The 23,492-nt window shown below is 32.5% G+C and overlaps 3 protein-coding genes across 3 annotated transcripts; 1 reads left to right on the top strand and 2 right to left on the bottom strand.

The window, feature by feature from the left end:
• Positions 1-283: 283 nt before the first annotated feature.
• LOC134278072 (uncharacterized) lies at positions 284-1,582 on the bottom strand. The gene has a single exon (XM_062760389.1). The coding sequence runs from the start codon at positions 1,580-1,582 to the stop codon at positions 284-286; it is 1,299 nt and encodes a 432-aa protein (XP_062616373.1).
• Positions 1,583-8,918: 7,336 nt separating this feature from the next.
• On the top strand, positions 8,919-13,195 carry LOC134278073 (uncharacterized). The gene is made up of 5 exons (XM_062760390.1): positions 8,919-9,561; positions 9,808-11,481; positions 11,566-11,811; positions 11,962-12,185; positions 13,076-13,195. The coding sequence occupies exons 1-5, from the start codon at positions 8,919-8,921 to the stop codon at positions 13,193-13,195; spliced, it is 2,907 nt and encodes a 968-aa protein (XP_062616374.1).
• Positions 13,196-18,844: 5,649 nt separating this feature from the next.
• On the bottom strand, positions 18,845-19,855 carry LOC134278074 (uncharacterized). Its single transcript, XM_062760391.1, has one exon. The coding sequence runs from the start codon at positions 19,853-19,855 to the stop codon at positions 18,845-18,847; it is 1,011 nt and encodes a 336-aa protein (XP_062616375.1).
• Between the last annotated feature and the right edge of the window lie 3,637 nt (positions 19,856-23,492).

Here is a 23,492-nt window from a genome sequence, read left to right on the forward strand (position 1 = left end):
GAACCCACGTATAGAAAAGATTCATTGACAATTTTGTGCACTTTAAATTGGTCGAAATTTAAAGAAAATTAAAGGTCAAATATTTAAAAAAAATTGTAGCATTGTCATATATTTCCCAGTTAATGTTTACCTCACTATGTCACTGGATGTAAAGATAGGATACTAAATAAAGAACCATGCAATCATACTGTATAGTTCCGGAAAAAAAACGGATTTAAAAGTTCCGAATTGGTGGCTCGGTTAAAGCCCTATACATAATGGAGCACTAATATACAGTGTATACCTAATCCACATCCACTTGATTTGCAATATCACTGACGTGCTCTTCCATAATACGAAAACGTTCCTGCCCAAGGAAGGTACGACCATTCCATCTCGTAACCACAATTCCGACGTTAACTATTTCGTTAGATTGCATGTTCTTCAACAGGCGGCGACCTGCCCCATGTTCACCTCCATCCCAGTAGCTTTCCTGTAACTTTCCTGAGTTGTCTATGAATCTATAAACTAAGATGCGATGATCTGCCTCCGCCGAAACAGGGTCAATGCTCACTTTTTTATGAAGCTCATTCACCTCCTCTATCGCATGAATTTTTCTTCCCGTGGCAAAAATCTCGGAATTCTTTACCCTGGTCGGTTCTGTGTATACGATGTTCACATTATCCAGAGTCGCTGTTTCCTCCGGACCGATCTTAAGCGCATCTGCTATTTCCAGCTTTGGAATAGGGTCCTCATATCGATGTCCATTCGACATAACCACACGCCCCTTTTCAATTTTACATTTTATATTTTGTTTTCTGAAGGAGTCTGAAATTTCGTGTAAACGCTTACGCTCCTCCAGAGTTGATGCTGGCTCTTCGGCTGTAATGTAGAATGGTAGTTCCACATTTTCTGCCTTTTTCTGTTTTTGAGCGCGGAGAAGTTCATCCTTTTTCCTGCCGTCCACCAATTTACCAGTGATGGATACTGGCCTTGAATTAATCGTTCCTCTTACGCTATTTCTGTCTATTCGGACAAACTTCACCTCAACCCCAAGATATTCCTTCAACATATTAGGAACCTGTTGATCTAGCTTTTCATCCGATGCGTATGCTAAATTATGAATCATAATATTGTCACGCATTGATCGCGATCTCAAGTCTGTAATTTCTGACTCCATGTTCTGCATTCTGCGGTCCATATGTATCATCATAGCACGCATTAGGTCAAGCTCTCTGCGTAAGTGTGCATTCTCTGACCTCACAAAATATAGTTCATCACTGTTGCTTTCAGATTGTTCTGCGACATACTTCAAGGAAGTTGTTAGCCCAGTTTCATGATCTTCGATCAATGACGTAATCCTTGTTAATTCACTCTCTACATGTTCATATTTCGGTAACTTTTTACTAATACCCTGCAACGTTTTCTGTACATTTTTAAGACCATTTTCTATAGACTCAACTTTTTCCTTTTCCTTTTCCTTTTCCTCAGCTATTGATCTTTCTGCCGATTCCTCGGGTGAACTCTCTTCAGTTCTTTTGTTCCGTGAGTTGTTTACGCGTCCACCTTTACTGGCTTTAGCTTTACCAGCGTTCGAAGACATTTTTCTGAATATAACACCAATATTCACAGATAATCACAAAGACCACACATAAATACAATCCCTGGACAAGATTTGTAGAAAATTTTGACCTACATCCACCTTAAATCGACCAACTTTACAGAGCCGACAGTTACACGTCCATGCTGACCGATCACGTGACGAACTCTAAAATTTTGGTAAAACTTGTGTTTTTCACTATAGAAATCAACGGAAAACGGAAAATATTTTTAAAACATCTCCCCCCCCCCCCTCCCCCCATATCACAAAAATTCCTTTTTACAGGTAATTTGGAATGTTATTTCACAAATTCATACCAAAGCTTTCTGTGTGACGCGGGGGGAACATATGTTTATTGACAAAAAACGATAAAAATGCTTATTTTCCACCAATTTCAAAGCGATTTACATCTGAAACATTATATTTTATTGATATATTTATGTTTTATTTATTTGTCTAAAACATTAGAAAAGATATAAGGAACATTTAATCATTTCCAAGATAATTTCAAAATATGGTGATGCTTGAAACTCCGATTTTAGTGGTAAATATAGTCTACCCCCTTTTTTTCAAGAGCTGGAATTATGGATAATTTACTGTTTAGCGCTGGTATTAAGACAATTATTCAATTACCATTGAACTGTTGTATTAAACAAAGATTTTATGGCCAAATTGCTATTTATACTGAATTAAATGGTTCCAAAATGTAGGCGGGAATTGGGAGTTAGCGTGCGTATTTCTTATGACCCCTTGGAAAAAAGTACGTCTACAATATATCAAAAGATGAGAGATTTTTTCACGAATAATACATGTAAAATGGAAACTGAACGAAAATCAAAAGGAAATTTGAATAAATACATTATAGAATCAGAAAGAAAAACAGATTTAAGGATGAATTCTTCTGATCAATTTACCCCAAGTGGGTCTTCGTACTTAGACATGTCGTAAAATTCAAACGGATAACAATTTATAAACAATTTTTTTAAGTTTTTATGATTTACATATTTGACTATATTTATTTTTAAATAAGAAATCTTTCTATGTTGTATTGATGACCAAGACGTGTGCAAAATTAGGATATTTACGACATAGGCCTAAGAAGTGAAATCGACATGATCGAGAGAGGAAGAAGACGGGATCGCCCCTTTCAAAGCGACAGGAATGCCGAAAGACACTCCGTTAAAAGTATTCTCGATAAAAGAGTCGATAGAAATTTGAAAACATTTTAAAAATCGCCGATATCGCAATTAGGCCATGTCGGAGCCCCACTCTAGCCCAGCCTAGACTTGGCTAGAGCGCCAACGTGTGTTGACGACGTTCCAGTAGCAGTGGAAAAGCGAAAATGTAGGTTTCCAGTGCTTTCAAACTTATTGAACATAGCAATGTTTATGAATTATAGAAACAAAAGTTTTAAAATGCCTGGTATACTGTCACATCGCAAACTGAAACATTGCATAAACATGTCACATACATGTACGGAACGTTTTCAGATTTGTGCAGACAACATCATTCGTAATATCCTTTTTATTGCAACTTTAGCTCGTAGCATATGATAAATTTCATTTGATATTGTAAATGCAGAATATCTATCCCAAATTTATAGACATACCGTACAAAAATAATAAGATAACATCTCTAATTTTTAGATGTTTACATTCGATAAGAAACTATGGCGGCCTATTCGGGTTAAAAAATAGAATATTTCTGAAACATCATAGAACATGTAGAAAATAGAAATTATTTGATTCTAAATTACAGGCTTGGGTTCATAAAAACAAAGTCAGATAGACAAAATAATGATTTAACATTTTTTGAACTATGAAATTACCAGTAATTATATATTTTTTCTAAAATAATTTTTTTCAGGTAAGTCTTGTTGTAAGAAGAATCACAAATGAAGAACTTTAGAAGAGACCAGGTTTTTAGAATCACGAAATCAGATGGAGAAAACCATGCAAATCAGATTGAGAAAGTGGGAGTGGATTTGACTAATCCCAGGAAAGCCACCATCCAACACCACAAACCAGAACCCAATCCAGAACTCACAGGACAAGAGAAAGAGAGGACATCTAACAGCTATAATTATGAAGTTTTATGTGTTAAATAATTACTTTTTGTTCATAAAAGCTTTTCTAAAGAAAGTTACAATTATTACCTGAAATTATTACACAAATTTTGAATATTTGGTGTATAAAACGCATAATTTGAAGCCTAAATGCCTTAATTTATTTTCATAAAATGCTGAAAAAGAAATAGGGGGTGGGGATATAAAAAATATCAAAACTTTCTTATATGTACACTAACCCCTACTTTTTATACTTTGAAAAGAAACCCAAATACGTAAAGAAACTGTGCAACAATTTTCTCAAAAAGTTTAATTGTAGAAATATGTTTTTCTCTGGTTTTTTGAGCAATTTTTATGGGGAAAAATTTGCCTAATTTTGACACCGGTGTACAACATTTTTGGGTACAAGTTATCTAATTGGTGTTTATTTGCTCATATTTTGTTAAAAAAATTAACTTTGCAATACTTTCAAGTAAATTTAAGCCAAATTAGGTTTAAATTGATTGTATTTATAAGTTTATGAGGTATTTTTATGGTCTAATAGCTACTTTAATGAAATTTCCCATGCTCTATTTTGGCCTATGTTGGAGGGGTTGTATCTCTCTTAGATGAACACTAACATACAATTTTCTTTTCTTTAAATTATTCCTTTGATATTACACTTTCAGAAAAATATAAGCATGTGGAAAGTTTAATGCATGTTTTTTTCCGTGTATCAGAAGAATACATCCTTAAAATAGAATGAGAACAATGAGAAACGTTCAATTCAGAGGATGCTGGTGAAGAGAACTCGGACGAAGGAAATGATCAGCTTTGGCAGAAATAATGGAAGAGAGGTGTCTAAGATATATGTTTCTCAGTACAGGCTTCATTTCATCAGGCTCACCCTATATTTGAAGAGTGCTGGGACACAATGTGTTGCTAATTACATGTATTTAGCAGGCTTAGCTTATCACAAACTTAGTAATTCTTAGAGCTGGACAACAATGAATATGGATAGGGTTTTGATAATAGGTGATGAATTGTATACATATCTGCAATCTCGTCAATCAGTGATAGGTTTTTGCTTGTCGAGGAAATACCACAACTCTGAATGCTTTAATCGATCATACGATTTCCATGCTATGAGTCAGTTAAAAGTGATATTATGACAAATGACTGTCTTAAACTATGCAGAGGTTAAGGCATTACCACTAGACAAATGACTTCAGGTTGCACTCACAGACATCGAAGGCTGTTTTGTATGCTTTAATGGAAATACTATGCTTATAGGATCTACAGATAGTGCCTTTTTTGCTTTTGATTCCCTTGATCGATTGATTGAATGTTATGTGTGACCAGAAAGTTTAAAAGGATTTTATCTCAAAATCTAAAGGCTAAATTTAGTGTATGTGTATCTTCAAAGTCTTGCTCTTTCAATGGGACATTCAGAGGGTGTTAAATGTAATTTGAGTTGCGTAACCTGCAAAATTGAATTTTATTGCAAATGTCATTAATTTGCTTGAGAAGAAAGCTTAAACAAGTAAAATTAAAAGTTCAGAGCTATTGGTGAAAAATAATGCGATAGGAATGATGATGTGATCTTTGTTGTTCATGAACAATTAAATTATACGCACGTTGTTATATCCCTCTGATTAAAAAACACATCTGTCAAGAGTGAAACATTTCCTTCATTTGCAGAAACAAATGCTGTTGAAGTCCATTGTTACAGAACTAACATCACAGAACATAAGGTTGAGAAGGAAATTTACGGGAATGGAAACAGCTTTTTTAGGCTATTTCATTCAGTCTTACAGACTTAGAGGATGTCCACAATATATTGCGCAAAGCTATATGTAAAAAAAATGTTGGAAACAAAGAATGGTATTAAAGCAATATGAGCTGTATGTTTGACATCGGAGATTTTTATTGCAAATTTGTGATTAACTAATTAAACGACAAGAAAATAAATCATTATAAACTTCTGTTGTTCATATTTGCGATGGAAAATTTTTATTAGCTTTGATTAAGGCAAAATTGAATTATTGTCGTCCTGTACAATAATGATTTCTTATATAAAACTGTATGCTCGGTAGTACATAAATATTTCTTCTGAAACATTTTTAAACTTTATTTTGGGCTCATTGGTCATAAGGGTTTAAATTACATACAAATTAATCATAATAGCACATTTTACCAGCAAAATAAAATTTTCGAAACACAGCTCATATTGTTTTAAATAAACCATTCATAAAAGATGGTATTCAATCTATCTCAATCTATATTTTTTTTTCATTTTTCCTTCCATTTCCCTTTTTTGAGATCCTTTGCTCGTTTAAATGTTCATTGAAATATATTGTAGCGTCACGGTAGCGATAACGACAAGTGTCTTTGGGGTATCTTGTTGGGATTTTATCTATCGAAATCCTCATAAAATTGAAGAAATCAATAATTAAACTTTGAATAAAATAAACTACAATGACTGATTCCCCTTTCTGGTTACTTTTGCTCGTTATATATCGGTATTTCTCTATTGTAATATAAATATCTGCTTAACACTAGCCGTTTTCTTGTAAAATTATATGCGTTAACATTTGGCATGACATTTATAAGTACTGTAAAAGGATGATATACAGATTCATTTAAATATTATACCATTTAACTTTTTTTCAAGGAAGAATTTATATTTAAACAAACTGAATATTATTCAGTACACTATGCTTGTGCACCTTATGCTTTAAAACATGTATAAAAGATCATAATTTAGTTCAGAGGTTTTTTTCCTTATAGAAAAAAAAAAACTTCCTCACCCACCCCCAAAAAAAAGAAAGACGTCTGATCCGATTATTTCCTGCTACAGTTATTGACAATATGAACAAAACATGCTAAATCTTTGCAACCATGTATTGGATGTTTTCACATGAATTACACTCCTAGAATCTGTAAGTATTCTAATAGGTTATATAGATAATTAGTGATATTGATAATCTTGAATTTACCATAATACCTGGAACAATTTTAGACAAGTTAAAAAAAATCGATAATAAACCGCCATTGTAGAATTTTCCATTATCATAAAATGCATTTAAAGCTATACATAAAGGATCTCCCACGACTTGTATTTGGATACGATTTTTATTAAACAAGTTGTGTGATTTTTATTCCCGAACCTTGACGAGGGGATGAAAACCCACAACGAGTTTGATAAAATCTGATCAAACTAAAATCATGGGAGATTCTTTTTATCCTATGTTTAATACTACCGGTATACAACCATTGTTTTATACTGTTTTATATTGGACTTTTTTTTTACTTCATCATGCTCACGCAAGAACCATTGTAACGTCATCACTTAACTTAACTGTGGAATAAGAAAACGATATCACATGAGCTATATCCGCGGGATACAGGGGTAAACATGGGATAAATTTATATTATTATAGCATTAACTTGATCCGAAGGGTCATATCACGTCGAGTTGACAGGCGCGGATCATCAGATCAAACGAGACGCGAAGCTTAGCAGGAGAACTTGGAGAAATGAAGAAAAATGCTTTTGTTTACAGATAAATGGCAACCCCCCATTTTTTTTTAAGAAAAGAAAATTAGTACACATCACTTTCCAGTGGATATCAGGGGTGGGAATCATGTCCACGAGTACATGTTTTGTTAAGTTAAATCAACTAAACGTGCAGAGAGACTAATACACGTGTACATGTAATATGTACGCCGTCACAAACGGGGGTTGGGGGGTTGGAGGAAAGCACCCTACCCACAAATCCAGCCTTGACCACTCTCATACAGAGTCATAGTTAATACACATTATTTTTGCAGTGTATCATAATTGTGAGCCCACTTTTAAAATACGTAATTACCAGGCTTAATGAGATGATAATTAACTAAGATGGATTTTTGACTGCTTAATGAACCCTCCGTTATAAAGGGATACAATATGTGTAGCACTTGCGCTATTTACGCCTATTCAAGCCCTACCCTTTTCGACATCAGGTCTCCTTTCACATTTCCAAGCAATCCTAGTTATCATTTGCAAACAAATTTTCTTACTTTTTGGGTGTAGCATTTGAATTGTTTTCAAATCTTGTTTTATTACAACTATAAATTCAATGCTCTTCGTACGGTCAAGATGGTTTACTCCACAAAAAATAGGTGGGCCGATAAACATAATTATGTTATTATATTTCTTGTCCATCTTTAATTTGTATTCAGTAAAATAAATATGTATCAGAGTTAATAATTGAAGGTGGCATATGTAAGCTTAACAAGTTTCTATGTAGCATTCACAAAGTATTTGTAAGGTTTTTTTAATTGCTGTACAAAATGTCCCTAAAAATGAACAGAAGATATATTTGTGTCATATCTAGCATTGTAATTCTATCAATTGTTGTTCAAATATTTATTACAATGTTTTTGCAAAAATGTGTAATTTTACAATTTCTCTGTAGTAATTACCCTATAAACTCATCAAAATATGTAACTTGGAATCCAGTGTTATTGTCTTCTTACATTCAATTGCATTTATCCAGAATCTGGGACGGATCAAATATGAGGTAATGCCTGTGGCGCAGTGGTTAAAGCATTTGCTCTAGAATCCTAAAGTAGGTAAAGAAGTTGAACCTTATAGGTTCAAATCCCATTGCGGGACTTGGAGACCAGTCCTTCGAATGAGACTGTAAAAGTCGAAACCCCTTATGACTCATAGGTCATAGGTGTTGAATACAGGTCTAAATTTTCAGCCTTCCACTGGCAAGTTGTGGCGTTTCAATATGAGTGAAGAAATATTGAAGGGATGATGAACTAATGAGGAACAGATTAGAATCTTTCCATAAACGGATTATTATGTTGCATAGGACTGTTTGTCTGAATATTTATCGTCAATAATTTCTGTCCGAGAAAAAACACCAATTTATATAAATTTTAGATTGACAAGTGCAACGTATCAAAATTGCATCTATGTTTTATTTTTAAAATGCAAAAAAGCCTTATGTTTATAAAAAAAAACCCATTCCTTAACTTCTGATTCCACTGGAAAAAAATGTTGGTGACATGCATGTATTTTAGTTGATTGTATTGTTATGTTCTATCTAATTAACAACATCTTGGATTTTCCTGAAATCGGTAGATATGGAAAGTGGTGTTTTTACAATTATTTAGATTAATTTTTTATCCGATCAAATGACACGTTTCAACCAAAAATTAAATTATTGGACATTAATTACCAATATAATCGATAAAGTATTGAATTTTCATTTCAGGGTAAACTGTAAAATACCAAAAAATGGCTTCTGGACCAGACCCTGGTGATCGTTCCAGGTTTGCGAAACTAGGAATGGCAATTAACGAAGAACTGACCCAGGCCTGTAGAGATGTCCTAGAAATGGAGGTACCTCCTGGTCTTGTCTACAACAAAGTGAAGTCATCATCGATTTATAAGAAAATACGTCCCGAGCAAGAACTTCGCCTCTTGGGCGCCAGAATAGATGGTTATAAAGAATTTGATATAACATTGTTATATACACTGATAAGAAATATATGTTCAACGATTCCACTTCCAACGAAGGGTTGGGGTGGAAACACACTGCCTTCAGTCGGAGAAACAACGATCGGCGACGATATTGAGAGGATCAGGATGATAAGAAACAACATGTCTGGACACATCAGCTCGGCTTCTATCACACAGACAGAATTTGATGACACGTGGTCTCTCATAGCTGAAATCTGCCAAAGACTGCAAACGTACACAAAGAAGGACTACATATCTGGACTGAGTAATATCCAAAGTCAGGCCTTAGAAGAGGAATACAAATCAACAGTCATAGAAAAACTTAAAGACGATTATAAGAATAATCAATGTGTAATGGAGAAGTTATCTTCTTTAGAAGAGGACTTACTCGAATTGAAAACAAAATCCGAAAACAAAGGTGATTAAATAATATTATCAATAAAGATGAATCAAAATTGATAGTGTTATTAAAAATATTTATTATGTACGATACATGGCGGAGATTAATATTTCATGTGAACGTAAATTTGATAAATACATTTCTAATTATCAGCATTTCGAAAATGTTTCCTGAAATTTCTTTTTTAAATTAAACAAATGTGGCGAAAGCAGAATATACTCATTATTACACTTTTTTTATTTAAAAAGTACATATCTGTTACAGAAAACCCACTGGTAAAAGCAATTCTTGACAACTGGAGAGAAGAAGACATCGCCTTCATTCCTACAAGAGCAAGTGAAGTGGTTGAGGAAACGCTTAAAAGTCATAACCTAATCACGGTTGTTGGAAATTCTGGTTCCGGAAAATCTGCAATAATTCATCATATTGCACACATTCTGAAAGAGCAGGGATGGAAAGTCAGACCGGTGGATACGGTGAAAGAGATAAAACAGATCTGTTCATCCGAAGTCTCAGATCGTATATTATTTGTTTTCAATGATCCTTTGGGTAAGGAATCTGTAGATGAAATTTTATATCATTCATGGAAAAGTTTAGAGAAAACACTAGATATTTGCTTGAAGAAAAATAAACTATTGATATCATGTAGAAGATGCGTATTTTATGACAAGAGAATCAAGGGTATATTACTGGACGAATCCACTGCAGTAGAAATTGACAACAAAACAAATGGACTGACTGTTAAAGAGAAAAAAGCGATTTTTAATCAGTATTCACAGAGTCTGGATTTATCCGAAGAATTTGTTTCTGAAATAATCAAAACAGAAGCTTACTTCCCATTGCTTTGTAAGCTTTTTTCAAGGGAGCCAAACGACAAAGAAAAGGGGGTTGATTTCTTTAAACATCCGTTCAGATTTATTAAAAAGGAAATTGAAGTTTGGAAGAAAACAGACAAGAAAAGATTTTGCTCACTTATCTTGTTAGTAGCTTTTAAAAACAAGTTGAAAATCGAAAGTATTGATAAAAATGATATGAAATTTAAAAACATTTTAGGAATGTGTGAGCTACAAAAAAACACACATATTTCAGTCATTCATAGTACTCTACAAGAACTGAGAGGTTCTTATGTCAAACGTGTCGGAAATGTTTTCCAATTCCTTCACGACTTTATAATGGAGATAACGACTCTGGTGTTTGGTGTTGATTGTCCACAAAAGACAATACAATACGCAGATAGTGGTTTTCTGAGACGTCGGATGAAGATAGAAGACGATACAGAAGAGGAAGACCGCGATCCCTTCACTGTTTACCTTCCTAAAGAGTATATTGGTGATCTTGTGGACAGGTTTATCATTGACATGCAAACAGAACACCTTGTAGATGTTCTTCTCAATCCATGTTTAAGGGAAAAGAGTGTTATCAAATCTTTTCAAGAAAAGGTGGACTCATTCGAAAAGCTTCTTGTAAAAATTAAATGTGAGAAAGACACATCGGAATTGAAAGAATCATTTGAAAGTGTTGTTTACTCAAGACTTGATTTCCTTTATATGCAAGATGAAATATGTCCTCTGGTCGGACTAATCGTATTTTGTCATAATGAGATTTCTTCATTTTTCTTAAAAGTTATCCCTGAAATGAAGTTGATGGAATTCCCTATATTCCCTGCTCTTTGTGCAAATGGCAGTTTACACTTAATGAATTATCTCTGCGATGAATATAAACGAGCAGTAATGATTGAATCATGGGGCGTATTGCTACCAATTCATGTTGCTTCAATATTCCATAATTATTTAATTATTGGGGAATTAGTACGACTCGGTGCAGACGTAAGCAAGTTCATCAGTAACAACTGGAATGCATTACTATTAGCTGCTATGAATGACGAAAAACACTTGAAGGAAACTGGAATAAAAACGGACACAAGTGAGGGAGAAAGACGTAATGCAACCATTATTTGCTTAATGAAAAATGATGCCAACATAAATATATGTAATAATGATGGAGTCAGTCCTCTTTATATAGCTTGTCAAAATGGACATTATAGCACGGTGCAACTCTTACTGAACAAAGGTGCTGACATCAATTTATGTGAGAAGAATGGAAACAGTCCCCTTTATACAGCTTGTTATGCAGGGCATGAAAGAACAGTACAATTGTTACTGAACAATAGTGCAGACATCAGTTTATGTAACAAGAAAGGAAGAAATCCCTTTTGGATAGCTTGTCTTAAAAGACATGATAGCATAGCGCAACTCTTACTGAACAATGGTGCTGACATAAATTTATGTGCGAAGAATGGAGTCAGTCCTATTTATTTTGCTTGTTATAAAGGACATGATAGCACGGTACAACTGTTGTTGAACAACGGTGCCGACATAAATTCGTGTAATAAGAATGGAAAGAGTCCTCTTTATATAGCTTGTCAAAATGGACATGATAGCACGGTGCAGATGCTACTGAACAATGGTGCCGATATTAATTTATGTAACAAAAAAGGTGCAAGTCCTCTTAATATAGCTAGTCAAAATGGGCATGATAGCACGGTACCACTGTTACTGAATAACGGTGCTGACATAAATTTATGTAAGAAGAATGGAGTCAGTCCTCTTTATGTAGCTTGTCATAAAGGACATGATAGCACGGTACAACTGTTGTTGAACAACGGTGCCGACATAAATTCGTGTAATAAGAATGGAACCAGTCCTCTTCATATAGCTCGTCAGAATGGACATGGAAGAACGGTACAACTTTTAATGAACAATGGTGCTAACGTCAGTTTATGTTAAATTACAGGGGGCATTCCCTCTACACATTGCATTCTTGATAGTTAAATATAGGACTTGACAATACAAAGTTTTATATACAATGGCGCCTCATGATATGTGGTCTTAAGTTTGCCATATTTCTTTTCTTCAAGAATTTCATCTTTCTGTTGACTATTATACTTCTAACCAATTTCGGGTAATTTCTAAACAAATCACTGTATGGCAGAATAAAGACTTTTAATATTAGAAATATGTAACATGTTATACATGCAATTGTATGATGTCTAGTACATTGTTGGAAAATATATAACCTTGCGTTTGATTTAAAAATATTTCAGGACAAAATTCAATGTTTTTGTGAATTTCTTTCTTTCTTTTTTTTTGCATGTTCTTCGTTTTATGGTAATATTAAATGTAATAACATGGTGCCATATTCACCTTTGGATACTGCAACCTCAAATGCGGTTTTGGAGAAATTAGATTGTTTGATAAATACACAACAGACTTGACACGAAAACACTTTTATTTCGGTTATAATCCTTAATGGTCCCAGCCTCTAGTAGAATGAGCCAGGAGAAATGATCAGAGTTTTTTCATGCAGTATTTCATTTAGTAAGAAAGCTTTTTTTTTAAAGAAATGACTCCACATTCCCTCAATGGATAACAAAATTGATTTTAGATTATTTTATCCGAATTTTTAGAATTTTTTTCTTTGACTTTTTTTTTTTAAATACAAATTTCATTTAATATTTTCAATGTACTTCAAGCAGCCAGATTCTATGAAATTCTGTAGAAGAAAGAAGGTTGTGCCGTCAGGCTTTCCCGATTATTATATTGCCACCAAGAACCAACTAATTGTATATGTCAAGAATTCAACAAGGCAATAAGCTGGTGCAAATGCGCGTTTATGATAACTTATTACGTATTGCCTTTGATACCCGTGAAGTAGCACAGAGATGTGAATATTTTTGTGGTTATATATTTGATATATTTAACAACTTTCCTCATAGTTAGTAAAGATATTTTTCATGTGTTTAAAAGTTTGTTGTCAGTATTGACAGAAGATCTTCCAGCTTTTAGGTTTGTTGTTCATGTAGCTTACATAGTATTTTGCATACGTTATCAAATTATGCTCCGAAATTGAGACCCTAATGAGTTCGGATAAGACCGTATAAGGCCAACATTCCGTATTGCATTAGCTGTTGACATGAAAAATCCCTCTCTGTTCAATAACCCAGAGCAATGAATGTAGGACTAAATTTGCAGCTCTAAGTCTGCAAGTCGGAGCGTCTCCATAAATCAAAAATTCTCGAGAGGGACTTTAGACATATCAATAAATCATAAATATTATTGCATACACTTTGTGATTCGGCATAGTTCGATATGCGATTCAGTTTAAAAACACAATTAGTGTTTTTCAATGAACATTATATCTTTAAGAGGATTGTACGAAATGTTCGCGGACAACCTATTATTTTATTCATTTTTCATAATGTCTTACATAATCAGGCAATATGTTGTTAAATAAAAGGTATTTCTTGATAATAATCATGTGCTTTGCCTCAATTCTACATGTTTGCGCACTTATTAATTCTTGATACCAACTGATCTTACAGCAAATAAAAGGTTATAAATGTGATAGTATTAACATATTCTTGCCAGCATGTTTCGTAGTTCGTATTTTTTAAATTCATTTTGCCTAATTTGTCTAAATAAAAAGAATCTTTAAAATGTTAAATAAAACAAACATGTTTGCCCATTTTATCACATGATGATTTATTTACATTACTGTATAAGCTTCCTATAATTATAAATCACACTGGTATTAAAAAAAAGGATTTACAAAATGAATTACTGTATCAAAGTTACCGAGGTAATTACTAGTATTTCGGCGTTGAAAAGAAATGATGCACCTAAATGTAGCTAAAAAACTGTTCGAACCTCTTTCAAAAACATCTGTATATCATCATACCTATCTGATTATTACAGTCTGCCTGTCAAAACGCCCTTATGGCGCATTGGTTAGAAGGTCTGCATTAGAATAGCGAGTTGATTCTTTCGTCGCGGATTTAAATCCCACTGTGGGACGTGGAGACAGGTCTTTTGAATGAGACCGTATAAATCGAGGTCTCTTGTCGCAGTAGGTGCTGGCACGGAAAAGACCCCTCCTTGCTCAGTGGCCCTAATTGCCGAAAATAAGACAAAATATTCATATTTATTTTTGTGTTAACATTAGCAATGCCAAACAAAAATTTTAAAATGAAAATTTTTCATTTTTTGGGAGTGCTTTTTATAGCCTATTCAAAAGTTAAAACAGAAAAAAAATTAACTTGATACAACAATTTCTAACGAAATGACAGACGTTTTAGAACGGCACCCCTGTGAGATATGAAAAACAGATAAAATACAAAAACCAGCAAAACGCAACCCCACTCAAGTTGACTACAAAAAAATTCATATTTCTACATTTTATGACTTCTAGGTGATAGATATATGTCTCTACTAATAATTAAAACAAAAACAAAAATATAAAAATTACATACTCATCAATTATGGGACAGTCAGTACCATGATAAATACGACAATTTCAATAAAGTGTAAAACAAAAAGAAACCAAATTTTAGCTTAAAATCATATTTAAAATTTCAGCTACTATTTCACAGTAATAATAAGTTTTGTGTTATATTTCATGATCAATGTATAGAATGTGCCTTTATGTCCATGAAATCTTATTTAAATTTTACATATGTCTTATGAGCATGACATAGATAAGTCCAATGAGTTGTATTAATTACATTATGTGTATGAGTTGATTTATAGGGGTTTTTTCCCTTCTCAATTGAAAGGTAATAAAATGGAGAATATTTTTAAAGCTATTTATGTTACACTTACTTAATATTTGAATAACAAGGAACAGAAACAAATGTTTATTAGCCAAAAACAACATCCCAGAACTCCAAAGCTGAAACAACGTTGAAAATCAACATACGAAAATTTGAAATTATATTAAGCTTTTTCTCCAAGTTAAAAACTAGCTTATGGCTAACAATCCCTATTCATACATCAAATGAGATTACTGAGCTATTCCAAGTTATTTCTTAAAAAAAATGGTGTTGTTATTTAAATGAATCTACGCTGAACATTGAAACAAAATTATCAAATACAACCACTCAGAAAGAACAAACATTAAGAAAACTGTATCCGCTATGTTTCAAAAAACCAATGGTTTCAAAAAATCCTGAACAGATTTTTTTTTATGAAAACTTACAGAAAAAATATCCTTTCAGCTAGTAAGTCACTAAGTGTCATCTTTTAAAGCATTTCATAATTTTTGGTATAAAAATTCTTGTACATTATTTATTTTTTATAAATACATACATACATAAACGAATACATACTTATGACAATGTGCACATACTCACATCACTCGTATCTAGGAATTATGTTTGAGAATTTTTGGATGATCAACTTACTTTTAAAGTTTTCAAAAAGATTATTTTCATAGATAGCCTTATTATTTGCATAGTGTTTATTGTATTCTGACGGTCTTTCCTAGCTCTGACAGTCGTGATTTTTCTCACAGATAATATTAAAAATTTGATGAAATATGTGTAATACAGCAAAATATACACTGCAATACTTTCTACACATTGTTTGAGACTTTAAACTTTATTAAAGAGTCTAATTTTGACACAAAGATTTACAAACGAATTTCCTCTCACCCAACTTCCGGTTAAGGGTACATGAGATTATCGAATGTTTTAAAGTATATTACGTAGACATACTTGAATGAAATCATTTGATATCTGTAGTTTATACAATAAACTTATGAAATATATCACCCCCTTTTTCGCGTAATGGATCGTTAAAGCTGAGAAAGGTAGTTGACAATGCCTCATGAGATTTTCCCGGTAAAATGTTGTTATACACTTAGTTCAAGGTCATAACTTTCAGAATATCCACCAATCAAAACATCGGAGAAGGCAGGGAAGGTGTCAAGATGCGTAATATAACATGATATGCATCGGGGTAGAAATTCCTTGTATTTACAAAATTGTGCGCGCAGCGCCACCTATACTGGTGGCATTGCTATTAACATGTTAATATGAAACATTATATTTGTCATCCATATTAATTTTTATGATGAATTTATTATAGCTGCTATAATTCATGTTTAGTTAAATTATAAATGACAAAATTGTACTAAGCACTATTACTGAGTACTGTTATTATATAGTTGATATGAATTCAAATCCAGAATTTATATTATTTTTATTCTGATTTTGTTTTCTTTCATGAAATTGGTATTACAATTAACACAAGATTTCAAGAAATCCCAGTATGTATAATTCGTCTCATGATATCAGTCTAATAATGATTACATTTACTATGATTCAGTTTCAGTTTTAGTTTCTTTATTTCTTTAAGCCAACTGGCCCATCAGAGTTATACAACAAACATGATAATGACAAAATGAAAAAAAAAAACATACAGAGAGAGTGAACGTAAAGAACACATACATGGGAATAATTCTATACATCAGTTTTATTTTTTTAACATTATTGCTGCATTAAAAAATTTGCCAAAATTTACGAGATTTTTAATATTATTTAAGGAATGTTTTTCAGTTTTGTTTGAGTTATTGGTGTGTGAATCACACAGACTTGTCACGTAGCGAGCGATTTAAACATGAATTGAATATAAATTTAATAATGTAAGAAGTTAATATTCCAAACAATACGGTTACGAGACGATGATGAAGTTGATGATGATCGTGAAAATGATGATGATGAGTATTGATGAACATTTTGATATTATTTTACGCTGGGTTTAGATACTCAGCTGGGTTTTTTTTTCTTTTATAAATTCTCTTTAAATGTCATATTTGAAATTTAATACATCAATCTGAAATATTACCCAAAATATTGTCTTTGAAAAGGAAAAAGGATCAACTTCTATGAGTGAGAAGAATCATTGATTACCACTGTAAATTGAACCCACGATCCAAATTGTTAATTGATTAACTCAGATCATTATTCTTTCTAGCCTGGATATTGATATTACACAGCAATTATCTGATATGAGGAATTTTGTTTTGTGATTTGCTGGCTAATATTTTAGATTAAAATATAGAATTTGTGCTTTAGAAGATACATTATGCGTACTGTAATCTATGAATACTTACTAGGTTAATCAATACCATCTAAGTATGGTTGTTGTTAGTTTTGAATTCAATTAGATATAAAAATAACAAACAGTAACCAAGCAAAAAAAAAAAGAAAATTGAAACAATAAAGATCAGATTAGATTAGCGCAATCACGAATTATTGGAAATTAGAAGTGGGATCAAATGCCATGGAGGAGCAAGCATCCCCTACCGACTGGACACCCTTACCTCTATGCTCCTTTCTTTCATGACCACTCACACCTTAAAAATCCGTATACTATGCATTGTGTTAACAATGACCTAGCAATTAGACTGAAAAAGTCAGTCAGCATTCGACTTAATGATAGACTGTATTTGTTTACATGGTCATTATAACACCACTGAAGAACAGTTGGTTGCAATGAAAGATCCAGTTTTAACATATGTTCCGTATATCTTATCCAGTTCCTAGTAAGGGGTGGTTTGTTTTGACGACTGAATTTGTAACAAGTAGCATGTTTGTTTTTTACTTAATCTTTTGAATGCTTCATGACGAGTAGGTTTTCCACTGTTTAAAGGGGAATGTTAAATGTAAAACTCTTAAATAAAATGAAGACTGGGCAAGACATAATTTTATTTCACAAAAATCAAATTGATCCATTGAAACTATATTTCAATGAAATTAAATACATCCATTGAAATTATTCTTCAATAAAATCAAATACATCCATTGACATTATAATGATATAATTACATTATATTCCAAAGTGTTATGTGGATAGAAAATTGTGTCAGAAGTAAAAGTTCTTTAAAAACTTGTAAGTTTATCTACTTCGATGCCTTTGCACTATCATGTCTGGTCTTAATGTTTATCACAAGGAATTGAATCTTCTACGTCGGCTTGTGACTCACACACCAACCTCAGACGGTGTTCAGCCATTTCCCTAATACAACTGTGTGATCCAAATTTTCAATTTGAGTTACTTTGTGGCATGCCCAACACTATGTTTCATCCTTGGTTAATAGATTTTAAGCAACCAAAATGCAAATAAATCCAAGAGAGGAAACGTCTGTGCCGTCCTTTATACAGAGCAACATTATGAAAAAAGTTTAAAGGCAGTTCCGGTAGAGAAATGCATCGCTTTGACGATTTATAATATTTCTCCAACGATCACGTCCGAGGTTTGTATGGAGTCAGCCGAAGATTGATGATTGTATTGCAATAGATGATAGTCATCTTATTCTTTAGGTGATCGACAGTTATACAAGAGGATCCTATACATGTCAGACTCAGAGAAATTTTACAAAATTTTATAGAAAAAGTCTTGTGTTTTTTTCTTTCCGGAAGAGAAGAAAAATACTGGCAGTATTGTAATGCGCATGATATGCTTTAATGTGACAATGATGAACATTTTGTTTTGCCGTCTGGAAGTGAACCTTGACCTTTACACCATGTCTCTATATAAACAAATACAACATCAAGATAGTGAGTAACTTCTAGCCTACGTGTCTCGTAAGCCAATTGTGAGTGTTCGACATATCCTCCTATATCTTTGAAAAAGGCACGATAATTTGCCAAATTTTCTTTTCCTTTAGCCCAATCAAATCTTGGTACTGCCCAAGCTTGATATTCAATGGTCCATGCATCAACGATTATTTGTCTAGAAATTAACTGCCCTCTCATGCTGATTAGCACCGCCATTTCGCCGTCTTCAACATCTAACGTAAAGTAATTAATGTGGAAAACACCGATCAATTGTAATATGTTAATTAACTGAAAACAAGGTACTTTGGTCCTTTTGTACCCTTTCAACTGAATGATGTGAATGTCCGCCATGTCCTTTTCAGAACCTCCTAGTTCATCCCCTTCTATAAACCTTGTTTCATTTTCATGTGCAACGCATGCGCACAGACGCCAGGAGTTGCGTTTTACACGGTCTATGTTCGGACATGATACTGGGTTTCCTTCTATCAGCAATCCTGTCCAATTGTGTTTTCTCTCCAACCACAGGGTGTTGGAATGGACTTTACCATCGTAAGCTCCCATTTCGATGAAAAATCCTTTTTTCTTTGGAAATATGTTATACACAGCTATATCTTGACTAGCTTGGGAGTAATGTTTGTCTACTGGTTCTGGAAAGGGACTGTATGTATGAGGCTTCAGCAAATGCTTCCAGATTTTTGTAAAAAGTGCACTTGTTTCGGACTTGGGAGTCGGTTTGGTTTGTTGTAAAGTGCTTCCAATTGATGAAGCATTTCTTCCTACAATTAAGTTTCGTATAAATTTTAAATCACGTTCCAAATCTCTGTCCCAAAAGAAGGAACTATTCTTCATGAAGACCACGCATAAGAATCCAATTATTAATAGGAAAGCTGCTTTTCGATGCTGATACCAGTTCATTGTGGATGGAACCTAATTCCAAAGAAAAAATGAACCTGTGAATAATCAATTATTTGGATTTTTTAAAGTTAATTCTGCATTGTCACTGTAATCATAACAATGTCATTACACTGCTTTTTCCTAATATAAAATAAGTTTATAGATATTGGCAAAATATAGACATACTAATTTAAAGTGCAAAATAGTTATGTTTTTACTATCATTAAAAAATCACATGCAGGGCAGTCGGGTTTAACAATATGATATTTTAAAAACAGCAATTAACACTTTACAAAGTAACCAATTACCCCGTGATCTCGATCAGGAGAGCTATAAATACCTCGAAATTATTTAAGAACAAAATAAGTAAAAACCTTAATGAACTTTAAGCAGTGGTTTCTTTTCTAAAAAGTGAATTTTAAAAAAATATGTTCAAATAAACATATATTTTTACATTTTTTTCCGACTAACCGATTACGGATTTTCTAACTGATTAGTATCGTTCGACCGATTAATTGATTAACCGATTAGGAATTGCCATCCGTAATAATTAGACAATAATTATTGCTATGATTAGTTCATAACGAAGCTTAGATCAAATGCAATAATGCCTACATGCCATATCAAGATTCTTTCAAAGTTCAATCTATCTATTAGATTTTTTAAAAAATTGTAAAATTATAAATTATTTTGTATTATTAATCTTTTGTGAAAATGTCCAGTAGTATTTCTATACAGGATAATCTGCTTGGCCCTTTGATTTTGATATGGAAAGTCCACACACAAAATATGGATTGGGAGTTTAAATTGGTAAACCAAGGTAGAAAGTAAAAGTTACCTATTGAATTGATCTCTTAGCGAGTATGTCATTTAAGAGCAAGTTTAGTAGTCAATTGTTTTCATTTTGACGAAGAACAAATTTATTGCAATAATTCGTATGTTAACGTTTCATTATTTATGCAGCAGTCACAGTCTTTTGATATTTCCAATAATCAAGTATTTGTTGAACGAAATGCAACATATCTTAGTTTTTTAAAGATATTTTTCGTTTAATTATTCAAGCTGCAGTCACAGTCTTTTGATACATGTACTTCCAATAATCAATTATTTGTTGAACATATGCATATATTTCTATAGAATTGCAACATCTCTTAAAATAATTTTTTTCATATATATTTTTCTCTAAATTCAACAATTACCTGATAGCTAGCATTGAATTATAATCTAATAACACATCGTTATAATTATTTTTTTAAGTCATATATTAACATTGGCAACAAGTTTCCGTGACAAATTAGTAACCTTGAGTAATACATTGAAGTCGAACATCAAAACTTAGGGGTAAGTAATTGCATATACGATAGCCAACTGCTTACTGCTAGGTGCTTTTAATTGATATCATATACCCCTCCCTCTAAACAATTTTTTTTTCTATTCGATAAACAAGACATCGATTTATCATTCTTCTCCTTATGAAAATGTTGAAGATCATTGCAAGAGAGCTAACTCCGACTGTCTTTTTAATGAAGAAAAAAATTATGAAATATTATAGAACTCAATTTTAATAAATCTGCTACTTGTCCTTTTTATTAAGAGAAACAAAAAAATTAATGAAGATAGAAAAAAAAAAGAAAATGGTGGTCTATACCCTATAGGACTGGTATCTTACAAGTTTACACCAAACATTGTCGATTTTCAAAACACTTCAAGTATTTTTTACCGGATGCGAACTTATATCAAGAACATAATTGTTCATTATAACAGTGGAGTAAATATCCTATATCTTTGAGAACAATTCATAGAAAATTGCGACAAAGGTCTCATGAACCTGTATGACAATCACTTATTTAACAAATAAAACTGATGTATCTTAATTTCATTTTTGATACTTTAACATATTTTAAATATAGTTTTAAAAAAAACCGTAAACATTTACAAATGTACTTTTCATCAGTTTTGGTAAGCTTTTTAGTTAAGTTTAAAACTCGCATTTAACAAGAAAAAATAATGCACATGATATGTCTGCTTGCTCAATTCATGTTTTATGTAAAACAGAAGTGTCAAATTTTATATAGAAATTAGTTAATATTCAAAAACAAATGATAATTTATATTGAAATACGTTGAGGAATCATCTCTTAATAATGACAAACCGTTTGTTTTTACTTAAATTGTTGAACATCTGAACTTCACACAGTTTGAAGCTTTGTAACATAGTAAATATTATAGTACTTTCAATCTTATATTATTTTCACCTATTTAAATCCTTGTAAATGGCATTTCAAATTGCAATGGAATTTTTTTTTTACCTGAAAAGAAGAGCGTATTTTGGTCGATAATTTGAAACTCAGTGTAAGCTGCTCTCAATTACAGCTCTTTTTTAAGGACGCAATATAGAATTCTGTCCTTTGAAATCAGTTTTAAAGACTCATTGATAAAGGTGGAAGACTCTTAAATCGTTCCTAAAGTAATATTAAGCGCTGTCATGAAATCGGTTGACTTATTATTTTTATTATCAGTCTGTATTCAATATTCTTATTATTTTGGCTATCATGAAAGAAATAAGTGTAACGTATGCAGTAATAATATATATATAACAGGCTTCAAAATATCAACAAACGAAACAGAAATTTATACTTCGAATACTAAATACATACTAAAAGCAATATCGATCAGAATTAGAATATATAAAATTTAAAAGAATCGCATTACTGTTATTGACCCATACTAGGGATTATGGAAGATAACTAAGTCTAGTTAAAATTCTCAATTACAATACGTAATAACTCAAATATAGAGTAAGAATTGGACTAAAATGTTAATTTAGGGTCGCGTATGTTACTTTTATAGAATGTAAGAACAATGTAACATTTTTATGCCTAAAAACACCTATTTCAAAAATTCATTTTTAAAATGAAAGTAAAGTGTTTGCAATAAGACGGGCATGATAACAAAGTTTTTGAGATCTATGAATGCATTTAACTTTATTTTTTAAAGCCTTTCATCAATTCAAATGAAACAATTATGCAAACAATATTCTTGTATGTTTTCTTATATAAAAACGGCTTGTTATTAGTAAAACATAACTTAATGAAAAGAACGTAAGCATTTTAGAATAATACAGGACATTTCTTCAATTGAATTCTTCAAAGCTTTAAATAGGATTCATAAAGTTACGCCTAGTGGAGTGCACTGAAACTTGTTTCGAAAGTACCTTCCAATTGGAGCGACGGTGAAGAATGGGTGCGTACTAACAGTCAACAGGAACTGTTCTAATTAATCATGTGTTCTTAATTAATCTATGAATAATTAACCATGTCAAGGATAGTTCCGACGCGGACTAGTTTCTGGTTGTTAGAGCCTTCTGAATAAGTCGTCTCTGTATACTTGTCAGAACCAGCATTGATCATGATTCCTCATTATACAAGTAGTAATTCACTTGTGTAGGAGGTACATGTACAACTCCCTCTATAAGTTCAAGATAACAGCTTAAATAAATCAGATAATAGCGCTCGCAGCACTTGAATTCGGGGTAAATCAACTTGTCTGAGTCGGTTACACGTACTGTTACTATTGTAGAGTACATAAGTGTAATTTCAGATAAACTTAATAGTCCATGAAATAAGATTCAAAGCTCTTCATTTTGTATTTGCTTTTGC

Source organism: Saccostrea cucullata, unplaced genomic scaffold, assembly GCF_032062105.1.
Source record: "Saccostrea cucullata isolate Sc308-1 unplaced genomic scaffold, CSIRO_AGI_Scuc_v1 ctg1194, whole genome shotgun sequence".
Classification (NCBI taxonomy): domain Eukaryota; kingdom Metazoa; phylum Mollusca; class Bivalvia; order Ostreida; family Ostreidae; genus Saccostrea; species Saccostrea cuccullata.

Excerpts from the sequence above, each read along its gene's own strand:
- LOC134278072 (XM_062760389.1), bottom strand. The coding sequence starts at position 1,582 with ATGTCTTCGAACGCTGGTAAAGCTAAAGCCAGTAAAGGTGGACGCGTA.
- LOC134278073 (XM_062760390.1), top strand. The coding sequence starts at position 8,919 with ATGGCTTCTGGACCAGACCCTGGTGATCGTTCCAGGTTTGCGAAACTA. Across the intron at positions 11,482-11,565 it reads CACAAGTGAGGGAGAAAGAC|CTTGTCAAAATGGACATTAT; the intron begins GTAATGCAACCA and ends CTCTTTATATAG. Across the intron at positions 12,186-13,075 it reads ATAAAGGACATGATAGCACG|CAGCCAGATTCTATGAAATT; the intron begins GTACAACTGTTG and ends ATGTACTTCAAG.
- LOC134278074 (XM_062760391.1), bottom strand. The coding sequence starts at position 19,855 with ATGAACTGGTATCAGCATCGAAAAGCAGCTTTCCTATTAATAATTGGA.